Raw genomic sequence first — 26,360 nt, 5'->3', positions numbered from 1 at the left:
GATTGCAAATGTTATATTGATTTTATAAAAGTCCAATAAACAACATGGTTTTCATCTTGTGTGACCTTGGACCTCCGCTCACCTTCATCGATGGCCTTCGAGGCCTCAGCTTCTCTCCTCCTCCTCGTGGCTCTCTGTTTTTCCTCCAGCCTCTGTTTCTCTACGTTGGCCTCGTCCCAGCGTCCCGCTTCCATCAGCTGCTGGTCCGGCCTCAGCCTGCTGTCCGTCCAACACACACCCTCCTCTTCCTCGTTCAGGGTCAAAGCCAGAGAGGAGAAACAGTACATGTTCTCAGCATTCTCTCTGAGAGATAGAGAGGAGAAGAGAAATGATCAGAGAATCTATATTTGTTATCTGTTCTGCAAGGCCTCCTTTAGTTAAGTGAGTAAGTAGGAAGTGAAGAAGGTATTTCTGCAGGTATGCAATGTTGGTCTGTCAGTAATGAGTCTAGTAGGTAAGTTGTTTAGAGTGTAGATAGTAGAAGATACCAATCCAATCACTCTGGTATTTCTCCTGCTCTTTTTCTAGCAAAATCAGCCTGATTTGGATGGTAATTGTTTCTCATGGGGACATAAGGGATTTTCAACATTTACAGGGGTTAGTTGGTGCCAGTGTTTTTTTCTCCACTACCTGCGTGCAAATCCCTGGCCGAATTACCTAGTGTTTTTTGACAAACAGCAATGTTGTGTGGTAATTGGTGATTGCCATTCGAATCCACATTTCTATGTTAGAAAGTATTTACAAGAACAATATTTCATAACTGCTCCACCACAGCAAGTGGGAGCTACGAGGAGATTGTTCTGTCGGTTTAGAGTCTGGTAGGCTGTTTAGTCCATAAGTATCTACCAATGTACTGTAACTACCCCTTAACTGCAAAATGCACTACCTACCTACAGAACAAACTACCTTTAGGCTAAGTTTAGGTAGGTATTTAGTTTAGATTGTAGGTAGACAGGTAGCCTGTAGTAGATACCTTGGTTTGGTTGGTCAGTAGGTAGGTGGTAAGTTCATTTAGTTATGTCAGGGGTTAGTTAACTTAAGTATAAGGAGGTAGGCCAGTACTTTATTGATTGACATTAATGCTGTGTCTTACGGTAGAGGGTATTTCTTCCACAGCAGTTTGGGTGTGAGCGTCTGATAGACAGTCTTATGTTTGCCCTCAGAGCTGCTGCTTCCTCTGCTACTCTGCACGATCTTGGCGCTCTCCATCTTGTCATCCCATGTACCTGACAGGATGTAGTGGGCCTGGCCTTCACTGTCCTTCACCACCCCTGTGACCTTACAGTGGGAGAACAACGAGAACAAGGGTAACATGCTCTGGGGTTGAACTATAAAAGCATGAAGAGATAGAGAGAGGAAAGAGCAGGATAGAAAGATGGTTTAGCCATGACAAACATCATTAAGGGCTCTTATCTGCTGTCAGTATAACTCACAGATGAATTACAGCGGGAGGGACAGGATTTAAGTCCAAAACATACCTTTCGTGGGACTTCCCTTGAAAAGTAACTGTACGGAGAGAACTTGAGCTGACAGGTCTCTTTGGTCCTGTGGTTGACTATGTCTATATCTCCTGACTGCAACAAAGAAAATATGAGATGAAAAGAGAGAAAAACCTTCAATTAAATCAGTGGTCCTCAATATCTGGGGGTCATGGAGGTATGATGTGTTTTTCTTTAATAAAGTCATATTTGATATTGAAAACATCTTAAAAAAACTTCAAGGAATATTCACCCAAAAATGAACATTTTGTCATCATTTACTCACCTTCATGTCATTCCAAACCTGTATTCTTTCGTATGTTGAACACAAAAGATGATATTTTGAAGAACCAAACAGTTATTGGTACCCACTGACTTCAATAGTAGGGAAAGAAATACAATGGAAGTCAATGGAGACCATCAACTGTTTGATTACCAGAGTTCTTCAAAATATATTCTTTTATGTTAAAAATATGAAAGAATACAGGTTTGGAACGACATGCGTGTGAGTAAAGGATGACAAAATATTAATTTTTGGGTGAACTATACCATTAACAATACTGTTGGCTGCATTGTTTATTGCCAAACTGTTTTTTTTTTCTCTCGCTCTCATTTTTAGTCATTGTTATTCAGAAGAGGACAACAAAATTGAGTAAAACTAGGTCCTACAAAGAATATATTCTACAAGCATGGACCTACAAGCACTATATTCCCCTTGACATTTCTAGGCTTTGGATATTTGACAAATTACTGCAAAACAATTCTGGTAATCACAGAAATTGTATAATGTCAGAAGTTCAACCTGATCAATCCACAGTTTGCCCACAATGATGTTGTGCACGGTGGACGTGACTTTACGCCACACATAGTGGTTTCCACTCGCATGAAACTGTAGGTGGATCGCACCTGGTCAGACAGATTAAATCAGCATAAATAATGTTTATAGATTCTGTGTTACTTACAACATAGTACAGATGTGTACATTTGTTTATATGAAGAATACTGAATTAGTGAGACGGTTAAGAGAGGAGAGAAGACTCACCCAGAGGCATGATGGAGAGGTATTTGCCACGGAACTTGCTAGCGATGGTGATTTCCTGCCACAGGGTCCAGCCTCGCTGTGACATCACATGATGAGCGGCTGCCGGCGGATGATGACTGACCTGAAAGACACAGGGAAATATCAGTCAAGTGCGAAATATAAAATTCACCACTTGGGGGTGCTGTGTCATTATTCATTCAAATGTTCAGACGTTCTGCGTGTGTGTCTGGTATTCTCACAGTCACCTTCAACCATCATTACCCCTCCGATCCCTGAACCTTGCATGAGAAGCATTTCCAGTAATGGCTGAAGGTGACTGAAAATAAGGGTTGTGATGGTATGTTATAATAAATTGCTTAATTTCTCATTTCCTCCCTAGTTGCTAAATTTATGCACTGCCTTCGATGCAAATTGAATTCAACAGCAAAACTGTTTCTTCATCTCCAAATCAGCATATTAGAATGATTTCTGAAGGAACTTGTGACACCGAAGACTGGAGTAATGCATGCTGAAAATTCAGCTTTACCATCACAGGAAAAAAAGAAACATATATTGGAGTGCCCTGTTAATAAATGCTAACGGATAGCTTTCCTCATATGTTACCATAGACCTTTTGACTTAATACAGACCTGTTCACAGAGGGAACGATAGCCGAATTCTTCCAGGCGGTCCAGTTCGTAGGTCTCTCCCAGGAGAGGGTTGAAGGGCTTGGCTGTCCGGTGCACTGTGGTGGAGTATGAAGAGACGGAGAAGGCTGCGACCAGACACATCTGCTCCAGAGAGTTCTCACAGCGCGCCGCCTTATCCAGCAGCTCGTGGTACTCCAAATCTTCCGTCAAGCGCTGCAGCATGGACAGGGGCTCGTTGAAGTTCACCTGGACACAAGCACAGAGGAAGAGACCTTTTTAATAACAGTGGTGATATATTCGATATATATATATTGATATATATTATGATATATTTAACAAATCTCTTAAAATATAACAAAATTTATAAATGACTTTAATGTAATTTTTTAATGCATGAATGAAAAAAAAACTCACTCACTTCACACTTTTGAACAGTATTGTACATACAATCTGGGCAGCTTTTGCTTCCTGTTCTCAAAGAACAGCAATGCACTGATTCTACTATTGCATTTAAAACCATTTGCCCAATATGTGATATCACTTACAGGCATTGGGATCTTAGAGAGTTCTTTGCCAATGCAATTCTTCATGATGCTCCACAGATTGAGCGAATAGTTGGGCTTCTCTGGGATCTGGGTCCGCCTCTTCCTGTGAGGCTGCAGCTCTTTCCCTGAAAATTCATTACTGCTCACAGAACCCTAAAAAAGACACAGACAAGAGTGTATGTATTAAAAAAACATCTGAAATGTATGAAATGTTTCTGTTCTGAAAGACATTATTTGAAGGGCCCTGAGTGCCCTTGAGGAACGTAATGCATAAACACTGACAGCTGACTGACGCTCCATCTGTCTCAGAAAGTGAGTCACCGAGAGAAAGATGAAACGAGGGGAGCAGATATCAGTTAATTAAGATTTGGTTAATTGAGATGAACAACAGCTGTGAGAGTCAATGATGAACACAGACCGCCTGAGGAAACATTCCCAGTCATGCTGAGTCTACTGGATCTTATGCCACAAGAAATACAGTGGGGTCCAAAAGTCTGAGGCCACTAATGAAAATGCTTCCTCCTCACATTAGATCAATAAAAAATAAAAGCTTTTCATTTCAAATATGAAGCGAGTTTCAGGTCCTTGTGACAAATGATTTTTAGGATTTCAGAATGCCTTCGCACTTTGTTGCCATTTTAAATTAGATTTTAAATCTGAGATTTTCATTGTTGTTTTTTTGGATCCTATTGTATATACTGTAGGCTTTGTTTTCAGCTCTTGTTTCATGTCACACTCACATTGTCTTCCTGGTTCCAGTCACTGGGCTGTCCTCCACTAGCACCACTGAGATTACTCTGAGAACGTCTGCACAGACAGGACAGAGAGAGACACAGTAAGAGGATGAGATGCAGGCAAATAAGCAGAATAAATGTGTGACATTGTGTTTGACTGATGAAATAAAGCTATCAGTAGTCAACCAGTGAACAAGAGCCTCTTACTAGGACCAGATTAAAAATAAAAAATTACAAATGAATGAATAAATCACAAATGTTATCCTCCACTTATTCACAACTGTAATGGATGAATAGTGATTGCGTGAATATATTCACACAATACATTTGAAAAGCACAGCTCGTTTTTAGGGCTATTCAATATAAATACTTAAGTAATAATTTATAAAATAATTATTTCAGAATTATAAAATATGTTCTAAATTATATAATAAGTATTTTATAAATGATATCAATTTATATTTGGTTGAGTTCAAGTATGTAAATGCAATCGAAGTATAAATCAGATCCAAAGATTATGCATGTTCATATGGTCGAAACTCCATGCAGCTCCTATTCTTCTTTCTATTGGAAATGAATGACTTTTGGTGTACTGTTCATCAGCAGGTAGTGAAACTGACTTAAGAAATGTGTTTTGAATTCATTATTAATAAAATGTCTGCATTACATTTTTGAACGACTATTTTTCGAATTCTGTCATAATTTATTTAAACTAATATTGTTGAAAAATGTATGACTTTCATTTTTGGGTTAAGTGGGGATGAAGCTAACCTGTGGTGAGAGGGGTCTGTGGCAGTCACTGTTATAAAAGCAGGTGAGTCTTCCATGGCATCAAAATACTCCGTATCCTCATCTTCATCACTCGCTTCCTCTTTCCTGGGCCTTTCACTCACTCCTGTGCACACACAAGTAGTCAAAAACAGGCACAACTGTACCATTACAGCAGTCGTGCTGCTTTGCCATCATGCCATTTCTCATAACTGAGCTCATTCACTTCTATAATATTGATTTATGTATGATCATGCTGCGTGTCTCACCCGTGTTGGTGGTGGGTGTATTGGGTGTGTTGACAGCGTGCGCGGGAGCCTCTCTCCAGGCTCGTTCCAGGCTGTTGTGCTGCTTGGCTAGTTGCTCAATGGTCTCCTCCAGGTGTGTGCGCTGCTCTCGCTCATGCTGAAGTACTCGCTGCCATCTGCGGCTGTGGCTCTCTGCAAGCTCCAAGAAATCTCGACACGCCTGTGCAGGAATGTACAAAACAGGGACTAAACATCAACACAAAAACAGAAGCTTCAGGAACAATATATAAGTGACATTTAGACCGGGGGACTCAATTCTTCTCCTAAAGATAAACCTCCGTGGAGAATTTTGATTCAGTCACAGATGAAACAGAAGAGCATGGTGTTAGGTGACGGGTTTGATTCCCTGGGAGTGCATGAACTGAGATCATATACCTTGAGTATATACCACATATAAGTCACACTGGATAAAAGAATGCCAAATGCATAAAACCCTAACTAAACAAACTCATTTTTTTGTCAACACAAACAAACTCATGAAGATTATACTTGGATGTTTTACCATTCCAAATTAAAATTAGTATAAATCTAACTTACCCATGCAAGTAATAGCAATTTATTACAATATTATTCGAGCCATTTTTCAGTGAAAAACAGGTCTATTTTATTTACTGATAATATATATCTCAGGGAAATTAGAAAGAATATACTGAGTGCAACTGAACATATAGTGCAAATGATCTTTGCAAACTATATAAGAATTATTTACATACTGTAGTATAACACCGAAAACAGATACTACTCACTGGACTTAATTTCAAATGCTTTATGCTATATGTAGTGCTGTTTCTTCCTTGTTTTTGGTTTGTGTCATGCCAAAGTTATTCGTCATGTGTTCTGCTGTGCATGGGTTATTTTTATGTTTGTTTGTATGTGCACGAATACTTTCACTAAAAAAGTTCCAAAGAAGCCCAAAAGCATTTCATTGGTTGGGTTTATCTGGACACCAATCTGGGCACGGGGTGGGACTAAGCATCAAGAGTCATTCATGTTTGGATCAGCGGAACAAACCACATGGGTTTCTTTAATGAATCAAAACTAGATAAATGTAACCACATTCACTACAGAGCTTCTGAATGTTTTAATAAAATATTAAAAATTATAAAAAAATATATAAAAAGACCAAGAAAAACAAATAGTCCTTTAAAATCGTTTCTTTTTTAATTAAAAGGTTTTAAATAAATAAATGTTATTTTAAATGAGATTTACGACAAAATTTAAAAGTTTTACAACAAATTATAAATATGTTTAATGACATTATTGTATTCAAAATTGTTAAAGATTATGCGATTCATGATGTGTGGGATATACACCTATATACAGCATATTTTAGTCATTAAAAAAAATATTGTACAGTAATATACTGTATTTGGAGGTTAACACCATATGTAAATACCATTTGTTTCTTTTGCCTCCACATCCTCGTTGTCTCTCTGTTTTCCCTCGCTATCTCCATCACGATAATCCCGGCTCCCAATTCTCTAGGGATCTTATCTGTCCTCCTGCCGTAGGCACCACACATGAATTCACCTGTTTCCACATAAAAATGGTCCCTAATGCCTTCCTTTCTCCGTCTTTCTTCTAGTTTTTTTCTCCTTTATTGTTCTTATCGAAATGTCTGTGAAATGCTTCACAACTTCTAAAAAATTCTATTTGACATGTCTATGAAAAAATGTTGAAAAGATCTGATGACATCAATCACGAGTCGTATAGCTCTGGTTCAACTCAAAGCAGAAGTGAAAGAGTAAATCTGATGGCCAGAGCACGTTCAGAAACATGCAAACATACAGACTGTCTATGAGCTGAGTCGTGCTTTTTTTTAGTTGAGTCTCGGATTAGCAGCATTGAGTAATATAATCATCTAAGAGAGGTTACTCCTGGTCAGTAACACGGACACAAAACAGTCACATGCTTGTACCCACAGGAAAATGTTATTGCTCTTTCACACCTCATTAGACTTTTTTGAGTTCACAGTCATGGTTCGGTTTGATTTGGCTCAGATGATTTCTATACGTCTCCTTTTGCTCTCTATTTAATTTTGTTATTGAGGAGAAAGAAGTTAGATTTTAAAGAGCTTTTTTCTTTCTGTAGTCAAGTAACATTTATTTATATAGAGCTTTATACAATATAGATCGCTTCGAACCAGCATTTCAGTTATAAACAGAAGAAACAGCCTCAATGCTGCAAAATTATTCAATTAGATAAGAATAAATTCAGTTATAATTCCATAAGACAATACAGTGTCATTATTCATCCCAATTCAATTATTCCGTGTTCTCATTCCATAGCATAGAAAACTGAAAACCTAGCAATTTTTTCACTGCAAATAGTGCAATGTATGCCAAACAGCATGTTATTGCTCATTATTAAGAATAACAACCCACACCACACATAGGTTTCACTAAAAATAGCTTCTGTAATCTAACACAGTTTCCGTGAGAGCATGTCTCTCATAAGAGCTCAATCAATCACATTAATAACTGAGACTACAGTACAGCCACAAAATCACTAAGACAGCTCGCAGTCACAACCAATCACATCTTTTACAGTGTCACTGCCTCTGGGTATCTGTACTCTCTTCTTCTTCTCTCTCTTGATCAATGTTTCTTTGTCCATCTCCCTAGTCTCATATGGAGGCACAATGACACGACTCATCTGACTGACCCCAGTCTGCCGGATTTATCAGGAACCACACTGACAAAGATAACTGAGCTCAATTTATAACAAAATGGGCATTTTAATAACTCACATCATTTACATCAGCAATCATCAGAAAGACATTTTTCCTTTTGACTTAAAGTAGGTATTATGTTACATTCCCTAATAAAGTCTCAAGCCAACTCACTAGTGCTGTCAAACGATTAATCGTGATTAATTGCATCCAAAAGAGAAGTTTTTGTGTACATAATATATGTGTGTGTATGGTGTATATTTATTATGTATATATAAATACAGACAAATGCATGTATATATTCCAGAAATTGTTTTTACATTTGTATATTAAATATATTTATATATGATTTAAATTATATGAATATAAATATGTACATGTAAATAATGTAAATATTTTCTAAATATATGCTGTGTGTGTGTGTGTGTGTGTGTGTATTTATATATACATAATAAATATACACAACACACACACATATATTATGTGAATAAAAACTTTTATTTTGGATGTGATTAATCACGGTTAATCGTTTGAAAGCACTACAACTCACAAGATTTATTTACTCACAAAGCCCATTTTTACTTACATTTGGTGCTTTGCAGGTTCCAATTTTGGACCTTGTACAGAACATAGTTCAAAAGCAATAGTATAGGTTTTTGCATCACTCTTTGACCTTAAAGTCCACAAACAAAGCAACAAACCAGCCCTTACCTGACTCCTGTCAGCACTAAGTGTCCAGAGCTCTGCTGTGAGAGAGGATACTCTGTGCTACGCTTAGCATGTGACTGTGGCTTCCTCACACATTTATGAAACTACAGCTCCTCACCTTTAACATATGCAAACTTCCACTTTTTTTATGCTGAGTGAGGCCCTGGGCCCCAACTGCTCGTGACTTCAGGAAGAGCTTAGAGGAAAGAGTGTGTGTCATACATCCACATATCTGAAAAATGCCATTTAAATGGCTGAGGAGGAGGGAGAGCCATGTGATTCAGTGTGTAAAATTGAAAGATGTGAAATTCTGTGAGATTCCCAATAATATTTCAACATGTCCAGAACCTAGATAGAGTTTCACTTATAAATGTACTTTTGTTTTGTGAAACTATACTTCTAAACAAACACAGCAGCTCAAAAACTATTTGGACACTTAAAGGAACACTCCACTTTAACACTCCACTTTTTGAAAATAGGCCGATTTTCCAACTCCCCCAGAGTTAAACAGTTGAGTTTTACGGTTTTCGAATCCATTCAGCCGATCTCCAGGTCTGGTGGTAGCACTTTTAGCTTAGCTTAGCACAATGAATTGAATCTGATTAGACCGTTAGCATCTCGAGAGTCAAGAGTCAAGTTTTAAATAGGAGAAATATAGAAACTCTTTGGTGATTTTTGAGATGCTCACAGTATGGACATAATCACATTTTTAACATGAAACTAAATGTGCATGGAAATGTTCAATTTCACTTTGTTTATCAATAAATATTAAGACACATTTTACTTCAAAATTATGCCTATTTTAATGGGTTTCAAAAATGTAGTTGAACATTTTTTGTTAAGTTACCTGTAATGTACACCTCGCTGTGAAAACTAGTGAGGTTTGTATTCAAGTTGTGTACCAACAATCCCAATTATGATGCAGTCGATGTATATTCAATGAATATGAACCAGTCGATGCAAAATCCTCTCGAAATCCAAACAAATCCAAATAAACAGCATGAAATCTCATTCACCTAAGATAGATGAATTCAGTTTGTCAAAGTAGAAATGGAACACACGAGACAAAATCACCTCTAATATTGACTTCCATGACAGTGAGTAGTGATACCTATCCAGAGTTTGATTTAGGAAATCAAAGACACAGAGGACATCCGCAAAACTGAGAGCTATTCCTAGACCTGTATTGATCATGTCAGTGGAGGCTCTACCTATCTAACTAGCTCTGATCCATATATCATCTATCAAAAACTATCTTTGTATCTGCAACAACATTTGCCTTTAGAGCGACACTGAACATCAAATTTGAAAAACAGAGACAGATGGGGATTTGCTCTGAAAAAGATTCAAAGTAAAGCTGCTGTTGTATTCTGTTCTGGAGCTTGTTTCAGATATGAATCTGTTTGATGAAGTATGGTTGGGTAAGATTCCAAATTGTCCATTGTGATAAATGAACCACATTCTTTCCAGCCATTATTTCTGAACATCACTTATTCATATTGACCATATAACTAAGGACAGAGGAAAACACTGTCTAGATGACTAAACACAATTCTTAATTTGAACAAAGTCAGACAGTGCTTAGACTCATTGGGCCTTATCATACACCCGGCAAGTATGATAAGTATGATACACCCGCAAGTGTGATTGCTAGTTTCAGTCTGGCGCCGTTCGCATTTTCCCATCCAGTGTCATGTCGTTTAATTAGCAAATGCTTTTGATGCCATTTGCGCGCCAATGGGTGTTTTGGTCTAAAAAAGAGGTGTGTTCAGGCCCATTGCTATTTTAAGGAGCTGAAAATAGACTGCGCCATAGAACAACTCAAACCTGGTCTAAAGTCTGGCGCAATGTTTTTTCTTTGTTATTTAAAGAGCGAGTTAGTCCGCAACGCGCATACACGCTGCTTATTAAACACAGGGACGCACAGCAGCACACAAAAATGTAAGGATTGCAATGCATAAGAATTTTTTGTAGGCTAATTAAATATAAAAGTACCTACATGTCATAATGGATAGTCATCGCATGTATCAGAATTAGGCAATCTATTTGCTCGCACACGAGCAGCTCCGTTTCATCTTGGAGACGCGTTCTGTCTTTGCGCTTGCCAAATTCCGCCGTGTAAATAGCAAATCCGTCATGGCACAAGCGCAACTGGCTCTTAAAGGGGATGGAAGATGAGACTCTGATTGGTTTATTGCATGTTACGCCCAAAAAAACACCCATTACTCAGTAAGAGAACAGGGACAACCCGTTTAGACCATGCACCCGGGTGTGCCCACCGGTTTTCCATCGTTAAAATAGCAAACGTGGATTTGGACAGGATTTGGATTTGGCCCTGAGTGCACCTGCGCCGTGCGCTTTACACTGTGCATTTAGATCATTAAAATAGGGCCCATTGTTTCATAAAAAGGAGACACATTTCTCCAGCTCCAAGAATAAAATGTTTTCAAAATCAAAGCAATCTTATCGGTTGTTATATTGTCAGTATACACATTTTAATAACATATACTAAACTGAAAGCATTTATTTATTTATTTTTTTAAGTCAGTTATGTTCACCAAGGCTACAGTCAGATCAAAAACACAGTAAAAATAGTAATATTGTGAATTATTATTACAAAAGAAAACAAAATTATAACAAGTTTTATATTTGAATATATTTTAAAATTGAATGTATTCCTGTAATGCCCATTACTCCAGTCTTCAGTGTCACATGATCCTTCAGAAACCATTGTAATATGCTGATTGGGAAGTCAAGAAATATTGTTTTCAGGATACTCAAGTTCAACAGGAATTCCTGACAGCATTTGTTTGAACAAGAAATCTTTTGTATCAGTGTAGGTCTTTACTGAAACCCTGCTGAATAAGACTATTAGTTCTTTACAAACTGAAACCTGACCCAACTCATATTGTGTAATAACAGAAAGTCAGTTCTACTTACATTGATCATAGCATTGGAAGTGATGCGAAAGAGGGTGGCTCTCTCGTTGACAGCCTTGATTTTCTCTCCTCCCTCCAGAGGCACACGTAAGGTCTCGAGCTCACTCAGAGACCGCTGCAGAGCCGCACCATGCTTGGCTATCAGATCATTGCACGTGCTCAAGTCATCCAACTTACTGGCCAGAGTCTTGAGAGTACCCTGGATCTCACTTTGGTCTGACTGAGTTGTGGGCTCCTCGTCCGCAGAGTCATCTAAAACAGAGAGAGGGATGGGAGCAAATTTCATTATTGGGTGAACATATACCTTTAAAACAGGAAAAAAAACATCCCATGTCCACACAATGTGTTTTTCCAGCTGTTTTTTTTACCACAGCTCCTCCTAATTTCCCTCTTTAATTAATACTGATTTTACAGGTGGCTGAGGCCCTGACAGCAGGCACCCAGTCAATATTACAGCTTATCCAAACAGAGCACAAACATCCAAATCAACACACACACACAAAGATGGTGGACAGTTTTAAGAGATAGTGACTTCTCACAAAATATTACCGGTTAATAAACCTGGATGTCTCAGATAAAACTGGGTTTTCTAATTAAGTCATACTGGAGAACACACTGACAAGACTTATCAGTTGACAATATATAGGGTGAGGACTGAAGAAGCAGAAACAAATATCATTTCAAGCAATTTAATGATGTTTTACACCAAAAGAAATTAGTATTTTGACAAAAGAAAATGTTTTGTAAATTGTCTTCAGTGGTCAAATTAATTAGGCTATAAGCACTTTGTTCTTAAAACCTCCAAAATAAGTCAGCATTTGTGAACTTCTGGTTTCATTGCCCCCAATCAATGGGTTATCGTTTTAATACCTGGAGGTCTGTGGTTAACATAAGCTCAATTTTTATATTTTAAAGTTTTCTATGACATAAAAGTTGGTGCACTGAAGTCATGCAGTGATTGTTTATGCTTAACTTTAGATTGTTATGTCAGCCGATTGTATTCCGGAATCAATTTTCTGCAATAATCAATAAAGCCAATTGGCTTTTTGCCAAGGGACCCAATGCAATGCTAACATTGTTGGCCTACAAAAATTACGCCATCCTCTCTATTGGAGAATGCTCTTTTTTGCATGTATGCATGCAAGTTCCAAACAACATTTCAACTGGACTCTATTCCTTTGTAGACCAAAAACTTTAGCTTTTATGATACTGCATTCATTTCAATAACTATCAGTAAAAAAAAGTGCCTTAGTGTGACTTTACTGGTCACCAGCATCACTTGTGATGTCTAGGCTATAAACATTTTTTAGAGGATAGGACGTGCTAAAAATAAATGATAAATAATTTGGATGCTGAAATGTGTTAACTTTGCACGGTTCCACAGCTGCCATCATTAAAGTCCATTGACATGAGTGGACACGCTCACACACACAATGGCTCCCTTCCACTGACACAAATGGAGAAAACGCATCAGGGCAGAGATGAGATCCTGAAGCTGAGTTGAGGCCATGACAGGATCATGGAAAATGGATGCCATGAGACAGACACGTTTATTACACCACAATGTACTTAGAAAACAATTTCTCAAAGAAATGATACTGTTTCTCATCTCTGACAACAACAACAAACACAAAAAAAGACCATTTGGAAAACAGACATGTCATAGTGCATGTGAGAAAAGAGGACATGGCAACCTCATCCAGAGTAGCAGAGCGGGGCAAGGGTGAGATTGATTTGACTGTGTTCCTCCCTCCTCAGCAGAGAGCAGAGCATCCGTCAGCAAACTGTTCCGAGACTGAACACATTAACCTTCTCATGACTCAACAACATGGGCAGATAGAAAACACTGAGGAGAAGAAAGAGGGTCACTTTAGGCCACTTCCTGTAGAAAGTATAGCTACATGCTAACTAAACGAGAGTCTTCTATGACTTAATACCAGATAATTATTATGCAGTAAAAGGTCTCTCCTGCTTCTCGATTCATTGTTGTGCTGGTTTATCAGCCACTGGCCTTGAGACTGTTATTGACTGTTTTAATTTAAACAGCAACAGAATGACATCTTGAGAGTCTAAACGCTGACAATCAAATCGTCCATTTCTAGAGCTTCTTCTTTTATCTATTTCCATTAGCCACTAACACACAGACACACACACACACACACACTGGCTGACACTGCACTTACATCACATATTTGTGAACTGTGTGACTCTGTGTTACTAACAATATTACCATAATAAGCACTTTCCATGCAGTGCATAGGCCTATATTGTGCACAGTATGTAAATTTGAATGTGTGTGTGGAATATCTGGATCATGCATACATATACATACATATGCATATATTTATGCGATGCATATTCATAAATATATATTTGCTGTAAATAAAATGTCCATTAGTGCATGTTATTGTTGCATATTATTTCACATACTAATTATATGCAATATACATTATACTGCACAGTATAAAGCACACTAGTGTTTCATTTCAGAACATATCTTTCCATTCTTCTGTTGGGTTTAATCTTGAGCACACATTTAGCCAGAAAAAAAAACCCACACAGCTTTACATTAAGAGTAGTTTTCACCCTGTGTTTGGAAGAGCTGCTGATGAAGGTCTGAGGGTAATGTGCAGCTGCTATAGGGAGATTCCAGCTCATTTCCACAGAAGATTCTCAGTATGGGACCTGTCCGACAGAAGGACAAGGTGGCTTGCTATTTTATAACACTAACAGGCCTTAACCTGCTGCAAGGCACCAATCAGTGTAGAGGTCTGTTTCTAGATATATATCACAGTCATTAAACTGCGCACACAAACATCTACTTACAGAGAAAAGTAGTAGTAAGTATTAAATGCAATAGATTATAATTTTACTATAGAAAATGCTCAAATGCTACTCCAATATGTAAAAATAAAAATCCATACAAAGTGCATGTCAAAGGAGAATTTCCTAACTGCCAAGCCCTTTTAGAAACCACATCAAGTGTGCATCAACTTGTATGATTATTTATTAAGGATCTATGGATACAATCTCACCAGCTTTCATCCGTTTGAAGGATAAAAGCTGCAGAAGGCAGAAAACATCAACACATGAACAGCCAGATCAGATGGACGTGCTGCAGTTGAAACGTGATGATGCAGATATAGATTATGTAGCACTGCAATGAGTAGCTGGCAGTGTTTAATATGAGTCTATCAAACATATAAAACTAATGTATATCACCTCCTCTTTTTTTTATCACCTCTATCATTTCTCTAGAATCTTTATCTTACTATCACTCTCTGTTTTTTAAAGTGGTAAAATATAACTTAATTCACACCATATTTCTGATATTATCGATCAATCTTATCAGATTAACTTTGATCGTTCACTTTTATTTTATTTCCGTGAGTGCAGTACACCTGCAAAGTGTTAGCACTCGTTAGTTTGTCATTAGCGTCTTCATTCGAACCTATCGCTGATTTCTTTTCTCCTCTCCCTCGCTCCAGTTTTTCACAAGTTCATCAAACAACCGCAGTAAAAATTTTCATCTAGCACGGTGAGTAATGGCTTCTCCTATCATTGTTTCTTGCACCTCTTGCCACATGTACAGTTTATCTATCTCTGTCGCTGATGAGGGATTCACATGTGATAAATGCAGGGAAATAGTTAGGCTGACAGAGAAGATTTCAGAATTAGAGACACGCATCCAAACTTTAATTGAGGACAGTAAAAATGTTAGGGCTCTAGATACGGCTTTGGATGCGTCTAGCTCAGGGATTCCTGTACATTGTTCGGTTCCGGAAACAGAGCCCCAGCAGCAGGGCAACTGGGTGACGGTGAGGCAGCGTAGTCGTGGGTCAAAACACCGCTCTTCTGTTCCGATCAAAACATTAAACAGGTTCTCCCCACTCAGTGATGCACCCACTGAGAAACCTGATGAAAGTGCTCTAGTTATTGGTGATTCTATTGTACGGAACGTGAATATAGAGACACCAGCCACCATAGTCAAATGTTTACCGGGAGCCAGAGCGCCCGACATCTTGGCAAATTTAAAAGTGCTGGCTAATGCTAAACGTAAATACAGTAAGATTGTTATTCATGCCGGCGCTAATGATGTTCGACTTCGCCAGTCGGAGATCACTAAAAATAACATTAAAGAGGTGTGTGAACTTGCAAGCACGATGTCAGACACTGTAATATGCTCTGGTCCCCTCCCTGCTTACCGTGGTGATGAGATGCATAGCAGATTGTCATCACTCAATGGCTGGATGTCTAAGTGGTGCCCACAGAATAACATAGGTTTCATAGACAATTGGACGAGCTTTTGGGGCAGACCTTACTTGTTTAAAAGAGATGGTCTTCATCCCTCCTGGGGTGGCGCCACTCTTCTCTCTAGAAATATGGCAAATAGTCTTAGTGTTTATACTTGACTAACTGGGGCCCAGGTCAGGAAGCAGACAGACTGGCTAAACCGACCGTCTGCTAGCTGCCTCCCGTCACAGAGGTCAGTTAATTCTCAGCACATAGAGACTTTTTCACCTAGATATCACACTATAGAGACTGTGTCTGTTCCCCGAACTAGAAAAAACAAAAAACGTCCAAACCAAGTTAAGATTAACAATTTAATTGAGGTTCAACAAATAAAAAACAGAAGCAATATGGATAAACAAATGATAAAGCTTGGCTTATTGAATATCAGATCCCTTTCTACGAAAACACTTTTTGTAAATAATATGATCACTGATCATAATATAGATGTACTCTGTTTGACAGAAACCTGGCTAAAACCTGATGATTACATTATTTTAAATGAGTCCACCCCCCAAGATTACTGTTATAAACATGAGCCACGTCTAAAAGGCAAAGGTGGAGGTGTTGCTTCAATTTATAACAACGTTTTCAGGATTTCTCAGAGGGCAGGCTACAAGTATAACTCGTTTGAAGTAATGGTACTTCATACAAAATTATCCAAAGAAACAAATGTTAATGATAAATCCCCTGTTATGTTTGTACTGGCTACTGTATACAGGCCACCAGCGCACCATACAGACTTTATTAAAGAGTTTGGTGATTTTACATCTGAGTTAGTTCTGGCTGCAGATAAAGTTTTAATAGTTGGTGATTTTAATATCCATGTTGATAATTAAAACGATGCATTGGGATCAGCATTTATAGACATTCTGAACTCTATTGGTGTTAGACAACACGTTTCAGAACCTACTCATTGTCGAAATCATACTCTAGATTTAATACTGTCACATGGAATTGATGTTGATGGTGTTGAAATTATTCAGCCAAGTGATGATATCTCAGATCATTATTTAGTTCTTTGCAAAATTCATATAGCCAAAATTGTAAATTCTACTTCTTGTTACAAGTATGGAAGAACCATCACTTCTAACACAAAAGACTGCTTTTTAAGTTATCTTCCTGATGTATCCAAATTCCTTAGCATATCCAAAACCTCAGAACAACTTGATGATGTAACAGAAACTATGGACTCTCTCTTTTCTAGCACTTTAAATAAAGTTGCTCCTTTACGCTTAAGGAAGGTTAAGGAAAACAGTTTGACACCATGGTATAATGAGCATACTCGCACCCTAAAGAGAGCAGCCCGAAAAATGGAGCGCAGCTGGAGGAAAACAAAACTAGAGGTATTTCGTATTGCTTGGCGGGAAAGTAACATATCCTACAGAAAAGCATTAAAAACTGCTAGATCCGATTACTTTTCTTCTCTTTTAGAAGAAAACAAACATAACCCCAGGTATTTATTCAATACAGTGGCTAAATTAACGAAAAATAAAGCCTCAACAAGTGTTGACATTTCCCAACACCACAGCAGTAATGAGTTTATGAACTACTTTACTTCTAAAATCGATACTATTAGAGATAAAATTGCAACCATTCAGCCGTCAGCTACAGTATCACATCAGACAGTGCACTATAGACCCCCTGAGGAACAGTTCCACTCATTCTCTACCATAGGAGAGGAAGAATTGTATAAACTTGTTAAATCATCTAAACCAAAAACATGTATGTTAGACCCTATTCCATCTAAGCTCCTGAAAGAGGTGCTTCCAGAAGTCATAGATCCTCTTCTGACTATTATTAATTCCTCATTGTCATTAGGACATGTCCCCAAAACCTTCAAACTGGCTGTTATTAAGCCTCTCATCAAAAAACCACAACTTGACCCCAAAGAACTAGTTAATTATAGACCAATCTCGAATCTCCCTTTTCTGTCCAAGATACTAGAAAAGGTGGTATCCACACAATTATATTCCTTCTTAGAGAAAAATGGTATATGTGAGGATTTCCAGTCAGGATTTAGACCGTATCATTGTACTGAGACTGCTCTTCTTAGAGTTACAAATGATCTGCTCTCATCATCTGATCGTGGGTGTATCTCTCTATTAGTTTTATTGGATCTTAGTGCTGCGTTTGACACAATTGACCACAACATTCTTTTGCATAGACTTGAATACTTTGTTGGCATCAGTGGAAGTGCATTAGCATGGTTTAAATCGTACTTATATGACCGCCATCAGTTCGTAGCAGTGAATGAAGATGTATCCTATCGATCACAAGTGCAGTATGGAGTACCTCAAGGCTCAGTACTAGGGCCGCTACTCTTCACGCTTTATATGTTACCCTTGGGAGATATCATCAGGAAACATGGTGTTAGCTTTCACTGTTATGCTGATGACACTCAGCTCTATATTTCTTCGCAGCCCGGTGAAACACACCAATTTGAAAAACTAATGGATTGCATAGTCGATATAAAAAACTGCATGACGAGTAATTTCTTACTGCTAAATTCTGAAAAAACAGAGGTGTTAATTATAGGACCTAAAAACTCTGCTTGTAATAACCTAGAACACTGTCTAAGACTTGATGGTTGCTCTGTCAATTCTTCGTCATCAGTTAGGAACCTAGGTGTGCTATCTTTCCTTAGAAAGCCACGTTTCTAGCATTTGTAAAACTGCATTTTTCCATCTCAAAAATATATCTAAATTACGGCCTATGCTCTCAATGTCAAATGCAGAAATGTTAATCCATGCATTTATGACCTCAAGGTTAGATTATTGTAATGCTTTATTGGGTGGTTGTTCTGCACGCTTAGTAAACAAACTACAGCTAGTCCAAAATGCAGCAGCAAGAGTTCTTACTAGAACCAGGAAGTATGACCATATTAGCCCGGTCCTGTCAACACTGCACTGGCTCCCTATCAAGTATCGCATAGATTTTAAAATATTGCTTATTACTTATAAAGCCCTGAATGGTTTAGCACCTCAGTATTTGAATGAGCTCCTTTTACATTATAATCCTCTACGTCCGCTACGTTCTCAAAACTCAGGCAATTTGATAATACCTAGAATATCAAAATCAACTGCAGGCGGCAGATCCTTTTCCTATTTGGCGCCCAAACTCTGGAATAACCTACCTAACATTGTTCGGGAGGCAGACACACTCTTGCAGTTTAAATCTAGATTAAAGACCCATCTCTTTAACCTGGCATACACATAACATACTAATATGCTTTTATTATCCAAATCCGTTAAAGGATTTTTAGGCTGCATTAATTAGGTAAACCGGAACCGGAAACACTTCCCATAACAACCTATGTACTTGCTACATCATTAGAAGAATGGCATCTACGCTAATATTTGTCTGTTTCTCTCTTGTTCCGAGGTCACCGTGGCCACCAGATCCAGTCTGTGTCCAGATCAGAGGGTCACTGCAGTCACCCGGATCCAGTACGTATCCAGACCAGATGCTGGATCAGCACTTAGAAAGGACCTCTACATCCCTGAAAGACAGCGGAGACCAGGACAACTAGAGCCCCAGATACAGATCTCCTGTAAAGACCCAAGTCTCAGAGGAGCACCAGGACAAGACCACAGGAAACAGATGATTCTTCTGCACAATCTGACTTTGCTGCAGCCTGGAATTGAACTACTGGTTTCGTCTGGTCAGAGGAGAACTGGCCCCCCAACTGAGCCTGGTTTCTCCCAAGGTTTTTTTCTCCATTCTGCCACCGATGGAGTTTCGGTTCCTTGCCGCTGTCGCCTCTGGCTTGCTTAGTTGGGGACACTTCATCTACAGCGATATCGTTGACTTGATTGCAAATAAATGCACAGACACTATTTAACTGAACAGAGATGACATAACTGAATCCAATGATGAACTGCCTTTAACTATCATTTTTGCATTATTGACACTGTTTTCCTAATGAATGTTGTTCAGTTGCTTTGACGCAATGTAATTTGTTTAAAGCGCTATATAAATAAAGGTGACATTGACATTGACATTGACAATACACTTATCTGTATACAGCTGTTTTCACTGTCATAAAAACGGGCTGATGTCTTCCTTGTTCTATAAAGTCCCTCCTTCAGAAATACGTGACGAGTTCTGATTGTGCCAGCGGTTCCTGTGTTGTGATTCGACAGCACCTGAGCGCACACTGCCCTCCTGGAAACGCGATTGGGCTAGTTTTGGAGTAGTTTTGAGAAACAAGTGGGCAGGATTTGTTTTGAAAACCTGGCAATCCTGATCTGAACGCACGTGCTGGAGATGTACTTTTAATCACAGAACGCCTTTACTGACGAGATGCGCATGAAAAATTGCATTCGATTTTTTGCACAGCCCTAACATCTAGTTAACAAAGCTAAAATGCGTTGCCCATTGTGTAATAAGGTACAGAAACTGTTAAACGCACCAACTTAAATAATAAAATACACTTACCGGTTGTGGTCCATAAACAACACATTCTCCAGACAAAGAGGGAACCATCTTTCTCCATCTTTCAAGAATAATCTTTGTGCGAATCCGGCATTAAACTGATTGAGATTGAGGAAGCTGTCCTCAGAAAAATGTGCTGCACATAGTTTTACATGTGGATTATAATTTTCAGGAACCGAGTTAAACATAAATTGTAACCATTGATCTCTAAGTACAGTGTCCCTGGGAAGGCCAAACAAAGATGATTGGACTCTGCGATGAAAATAACAGCGTTTCGACGACATGGCAAACACAAACGCAGCTCTTCCTCTTCTCCGTCGGAGCGCAACAAGACCACACCCCCCTGTTTGGTTATTCCTGTGGTCGGAGGTTAGTCAAAAACGGTTCTAGTGACGTCATTACTGCAGGAAGTAGAGGGATGTAGTCCAAACGGGTCGTTCGTTGTAGGCGAATTCTGTTAAATAAAATATCTTGCTTGGCATTGAACTTTGAGCTTTAGAATTTTACAGACATTATTTATACTCCAACAACAACATTACACACTAACTAAAGTTTAAAACATGAGATCACGAAGAACGGGACCTGTAAACTATCATGTGAATAATACTGTTGAACAGAATAAAAACAACAGCCATACTAGAACATTCAAAAAGAAGATTTTTGTAAAGTTTGTTGCTGTCATTGATTTACAGCAGTGAAGATGAATGTTTATTGCCTGTGGGTAGAAGTTGCACAATAGCCATTTTGCCACTTCTGTTTCTCAGATTGTAAAGGCAACGACTGAGATGCCTAAGGGTGATCCGAATGATCCGGTCATCTTAAGTCATCTATCTGAATATATGTCATGGATGCTGGGTGCTGTGATGGACTACCTTGTCTTCACCACGTTCTGCAGTTCCACGGCATTAAAATACAGAACAGTTTCTGTAGCAGGCAAGTGATGCAGTTGTTAGGAATTCTCTCAATCATGCATCAAGAGAGTTTGTCACAATCAGTGGTGACATGCCAATCTTTCCTGGCCTATGGACTCTATTTCAGGGAGGCACAGTGTAGTTCTAATGTAATTCTGTTTGTTTGATAGACTCTGTAGTGGTTAGAACAGATTGAAAATGGCATTCTGCTCATTGCAGTGCTACGTAATCTTCTACATAATTATTTTGTTTTGAATAAAAGCATCTGCTAAATGCATAAATGTGCATTTAAATGTGCTGAGAAAAACAGGTGCTGGAGTGCCTTTTTCCTCGTAGCTATTTTGCAAGATTCAACATCCCTCAAGTGGCATCAGATCCATTAGGGATAATGAGAGAGTGACACTAGACAATCTCAGCCATATCTTGATTGACAAATCGGTAAACCTGATTAAGGACTAAGGATTAATCACTGTCATTTCTACTTTCAGTCAAACAGTATTATTTACAGATCAGCTCCTGTTCGAACAGAAATCAAGGGTTAGGCCACAACAAATGTGCTTAACAAAAAAGTACTTTTGAAGGTTTGACACCAAGCTCTGTTCTGTAGTAGCAGCAAATATGGTCAGAAGATGGTAAAACTCCTTCTAAAGGTGGCGCTGCTTCTCTCTGCAATGGAGATTTTTGAGAGCTTCTTATTATATAACTCAGAAAGAATGAGAATAGAGGTGATGTACTGATTTCAAAGCATGGTAATTCATCGACGTAATGCTTTATATAAGGACTGACACCACTGCTGGGAATCAACAGTACATTACTTACTGCTGGAAACAATATTTTCCCAACAAGAGCCAGCAGTCGTATGATGACAAGACAACAATTAACTAAATCACAGGCATTCTCATTGTAAATCACTACAGTCGTGGCTTTTTTTGGTTTTGAGAATTACATAAATATTAGTTTTCAAAAAGTTTGCTGCTAAACTGCTTTTAGATCTTTGTTTCAGTTGTTTCTGTGATGTACTGAAATATAATTACAAGCACTTCATACGTTTCAAAGGCTTTTATCGACAATAACATGACATTTATGCAAAGAGTCAGTATTTGCAGTGTTGGCCCTTCTTTTTGAGGACCTCTGCAATTCGACTGGGCATGCTTTCAATCAACTTCTGGCCAAATCCTGACTGATAGCAACCCATTCTTTCATTATCACTTCTTGGAGTTTGTCAGAATTAGTGGGTTTTAGTTTGTCCACCCGCCTCTTGAGGAAGAGTTCTCAATGGGATTAAGATCTGGGGAGTTTCCAGGCCATGGACCCAAAATTTCAACATTCTGGTCCCCGAGCCACTTAGTTATCACTTTTGCCTTTTGGCAAGATGCTCCATCATGCTGGAAAATGCATTGTTCTTCACCAAACTGTTGTTGGATTGTTGGAAGAAGTTGCTGTTGGAGGGTGTTTTGGTACCATTCTTTATTCATGGCTGTGTTTTTGGGCAGAATTGTGAGCGAGCCCACTCCCTTGGATGAGAAGCAACCCCACACATGAATGGTGTCAGGATGCTTTACTGTTGGCATAACACAGGACTGATGGTAGCGCTCACCTTTTCTTCTCCGGACAAGCCTTTTTCCAGATGTCCCAAACAATCGGAAAGGGGCTTCATCGGAGAATATGACTTTGCCCCAGTCCTCAGTAGTCCACTCACTATACTTTCTGCAGAAGATCAATCTGCCCCTGATGTTTTTTTTGGAGAGAAGTGGCTTCTTTGCTGCCCTTCTTGACACCAGGCCATCTTCCAAAAGTCTTGGCCTCACTGTGCGTGCAGATGCGCTCACACCTGCCTGCTGCCATTCCTGAGCAAGCTCTGCACTGGTGGCACTCCGATCCCGCAGCTGAATCCTCTTTAGGAGATGATCCTGGCGCTTGCTGGACTTTCTTGGATGCCCTGAAGCCTTCTTTTCAAGAAATGAACATCTTTCCTTGAAGTTCTTGATGATCCTATAAATTGTTGATTTAGGTGCAATCTTAGTAGCCACAATATCCTTGCCTGTGAAGCCATTTTTATGCAATGCAATGATGGCTGCACGCGTTTCTTTGCAGGTCACCATGGTTAACAATGGAAGAACAATGATTTCAAGCATCACCCTCCTTTTAACATGTCAAGTCTGCCATTCTAACCCAATCAGCCTGACATAATGATCTCCAGCCTTGTGCTCGTCAACATTCTCACCTGAGTTAACAAGACGATTACTGAAATGATCTCAGCAGGTCCTTTAATGACAGCAATGAAATGCAGTGGAAAGATTTTTTTGGGATTAAGTTAATTTTCATGGCAAAGAAGGACTATGCAATTCATCTGATCACTCTTCATAACATTCTGGAGTACATGCAAATTGCTATTATAAAAAACTTAAGCAGCAACTTTTCCAATTTCCAATATTTATGTAATTCTCAAAACTTTTGGCCACGACTGTACTTTTGACTGTAAGATGTCTAAGCTGAGAATTAAGGTGTTAATGGTCACTAACAAAACTACAATTAGAGCTGCAACAAACTTGCAGGGTTTAATGACACAGTGACGGTGACATTATATCACGTTTCTAATATAATTTCGATACCTTAACTATTTGCAGAGTAAAATGGTTTGGTTAAACTTCCAAAAAATGTGCTGTGTAATGAAGCAAAAAACATGGTTATTATTTAAATTGCAGAATATAAACCAAATATAAAACATACACGATTCAAGATATTTTAGTTACAGTATAGCTGAAACGACTCTTTTAAAGCAACTTTTGAAAATGTTTCTATGACTTAAAATTGTCTGCCAATAGTAAGTGCAAAAGATGTTTTGATAATCCACAGAGATGCATCAATGCATTTATTTAATCCTAGCTAAACACATTGGCGTAACTGATTTGTCATACTGTAAAACTGTGTCAACATACTGCACACACCACCATAATTAACATCTTTCACCTTCATATCCAACTTACAACAGGCAGAGAAAAATGAGTATGTATTTATAGCTTAAAAAGCTGACAAGTGGTGTTTTCTAAAAACATATGAAGGTTATTGACTAAATAAACAGGCTGCTGTATAACTGCATTATTGATTTTTGTGTGGAGGACATGCAAGAGACAAATGGTTTATTTTATTTTATTTATTAGTTCAAAATCAGATCAAAGATTATCACAGTGACAACTGTCAACGTCACGAGAATCAGTTCACACACTCACAGAGCCGTGTGTACAGTCACAGATTACAATCTGCATGCTTGTTTTGCACATAATAGTCACAGAAGGACACAGAGCTTGTGTCTCAATCATGTCAGAAAATGGGTATCACCACATGAACTGAATTACGCAATAATGTCTTAAGTGGGTTACCGATGTTTGCATATACCCTTATGTATGCCATTGTATGATTGCATGGAGGAAATGTATCCTTCATTTCAATGTCACTCTGACCCACAAGACTCTCTCACACATAAAACGTAGAGCACAGCAACTCTGTTAATGATGCAACAACTTAAATCATAATAAATGACCAGAGAGAAAGAGAAAGGTAAAATACTAATCAGGAAACATGGCCCAGACACTCCTCTATGTCCAAAATTCATAAGTGTCAAACTTCCTCATTGAAAAAACTGCTGAACTGTCCTTTTAAAATAAAGGTTCACTAAAGTTCAATAATAATAATTCTGTCATCATTCTGTATGATTGTCAAATCAGCATATTAGAATGATTTCTGAAGGATCGCATTTTGCTATGTAGCAACTTATGTTTCTGAAGCACACAACAGTCAAAATTCAAAATTCATGTCTGATGTATGACAGCATGTTTTTTTTGGTCAATTTTAGCAGTGGCAACCATAAACCTTATTTTATTCACAAATCTAAAATCTCTATTATTACAAACTCTCAAAGACAACTAGCCGGGCTGTCCTACAAATTGATGCCATGACTGAATATTTGTCCTGTACTAAAGAAGAGCTTATTCACAATCACACTACTGACAGCAACATTTCAATCTACGCACAACTACAATTCAGAGAACGATTCAGAGAAAGTCAAGCGCCACAGCTATGTCAAGAACATCATGGGCATTACAGTGTGCTTGGACACGTCAATCAACCTCTGGACACCAAAATGAGGCTGGGAGAGGAAGTGCTGACCACACACTTCCTTGCAAGACGCCCAGGAGATCAAAATTACAGACATTGATCAAAGCAGAACACAGCAGAGTTTTATCGGTCATATCCTACCTCTGAGGCAGGTGAGGTTCAGGAGATGACAGAACGAATAGGAGCGAGTCGGGGCCCGTTCAAGAGCGAGAGGAGCAGGAGCATGCGATAAAGATGAGGAAGTGTCATCTCTTCCTCCTCTTCCTCCGGCGGGAGCGCACTGACCCTGGCTGAAGCGGTTCATGCAGCCCGAGCTGCAGAAGGAGCGCACCGTTCCCGGCCCCCAGCATGCTCCACTCTTCATTCCACCACTCTACAGGCCTGCCGCTCCTCTTTCCCTCCTCTCCACTCCTCAAACGCTCGCATACACTTACGCAACCAACCGCTGCACAGGAAGTATGCCGGACTACTATATCAGCTGGCTGAGTGCAGGGGGAAGCGGCCACACTGCTGAGTCTTCTCATCCGGCATCACACAAGCGTGCGCATGCACACACGCTCGTCCTTCTAGAGCAAACTCTTCTCTCTAGAGCCAGTGCAATTATAGACCTTAACGGCCTTGATTTCACATCCTCGCAATCCCGGCTCACCTTCAGAACGCGTACGCACACACAATGATAGCACAGCATATTGGCATTCCTCTCCTCGTGCACAGCTTAATGCAGTGTAGGGTAGGACAGAGCGAGGGGAGGGGGGGAGGGAGGGAGGGACACAGTAGTCTGCAG

The 26,360-nt window shown here is 39.0% G+C and overlaps 1 protein-coding gene across 4 annotated transcripts in view; it reads right to left on the bottom strand.

Moving 5' to 3' along the window:
- Positions 1 to 26,360, bottom strand: part of osbp2b (oxysterol binding protein 2b) — a 68,107-nt gene that overhangs the window by 2,092 nt on the left and 39,655 nt on the right. For 3 of the 4 annotated variants that reach the window (XM_059550972.1, XM_059550970.1, XM_059550974.1), the window contains 11 exons: positions 11,824 to 12,074; positions 5,466 to 5,664; positions 5,200 to 5,323; positions 4,435 to 4,501; positions 3,695 to 3,847; positions 3,150 to 3,395; positions 2,521 to 2,641; positions 2,281 to 2,384; positions 1,479 to 1,574; positions 1,094 to 1,278; positions 83 to 303 (listed from right to left, as the gene is read on the bottom strand). In XM_059550972.1, coding sequence (XP_059406955.1) covers positions 83 to 303; positions 1,094 to 1,278; positions 1,479 to 1,574; positions 2,281 to 2,384; positions 2,521 to 2,641; positions 3,150 to 3,395; positions 3,695 to 3,847; positions 4,435 to 4,501; positions 5,200 to 5,323; positions 5,466 to 5,664; positions 11,824 to 12,074 — 1,767 coding nt within the window. Of the gene's footprint in view, positions 1 to 82; positions 304 to 1,093; positions 1,279 to 1,478; positions 1,575 to 2,280; positions 2,385 to 2,520; positions 2,642 to 3,149; positions 3,396 to 3,694; positions 3,848 to 4,434; positions 4,502 to 5,199; positions 5,324 to 5,465; positions 5,665 to 11,823; positions 12,075 to 25,717; positions 26,000 to 26,360 lie in introns of those variants that run through there. The other variant, XM_059550971.1, reaches the window with a different exon arrangement.

This window comes from Carassius carassius, chromosome 5 (assembly GCF_963082965.1).
Source record: "Carassius carassius chromosome 5, fCarCar2.1, whole genome shotgun sequence".
Lineage (NCBI taxonomy): Eukaryota > Metazoa > Chordata > Actinopteri > Cypriniformes > Cyprinidae > Carassius > Carassius carassius.
Note: the sequence above shows the minus strand (reverse complement) of the source record. Positions and strands in the feature narration are given on the sequence as shown.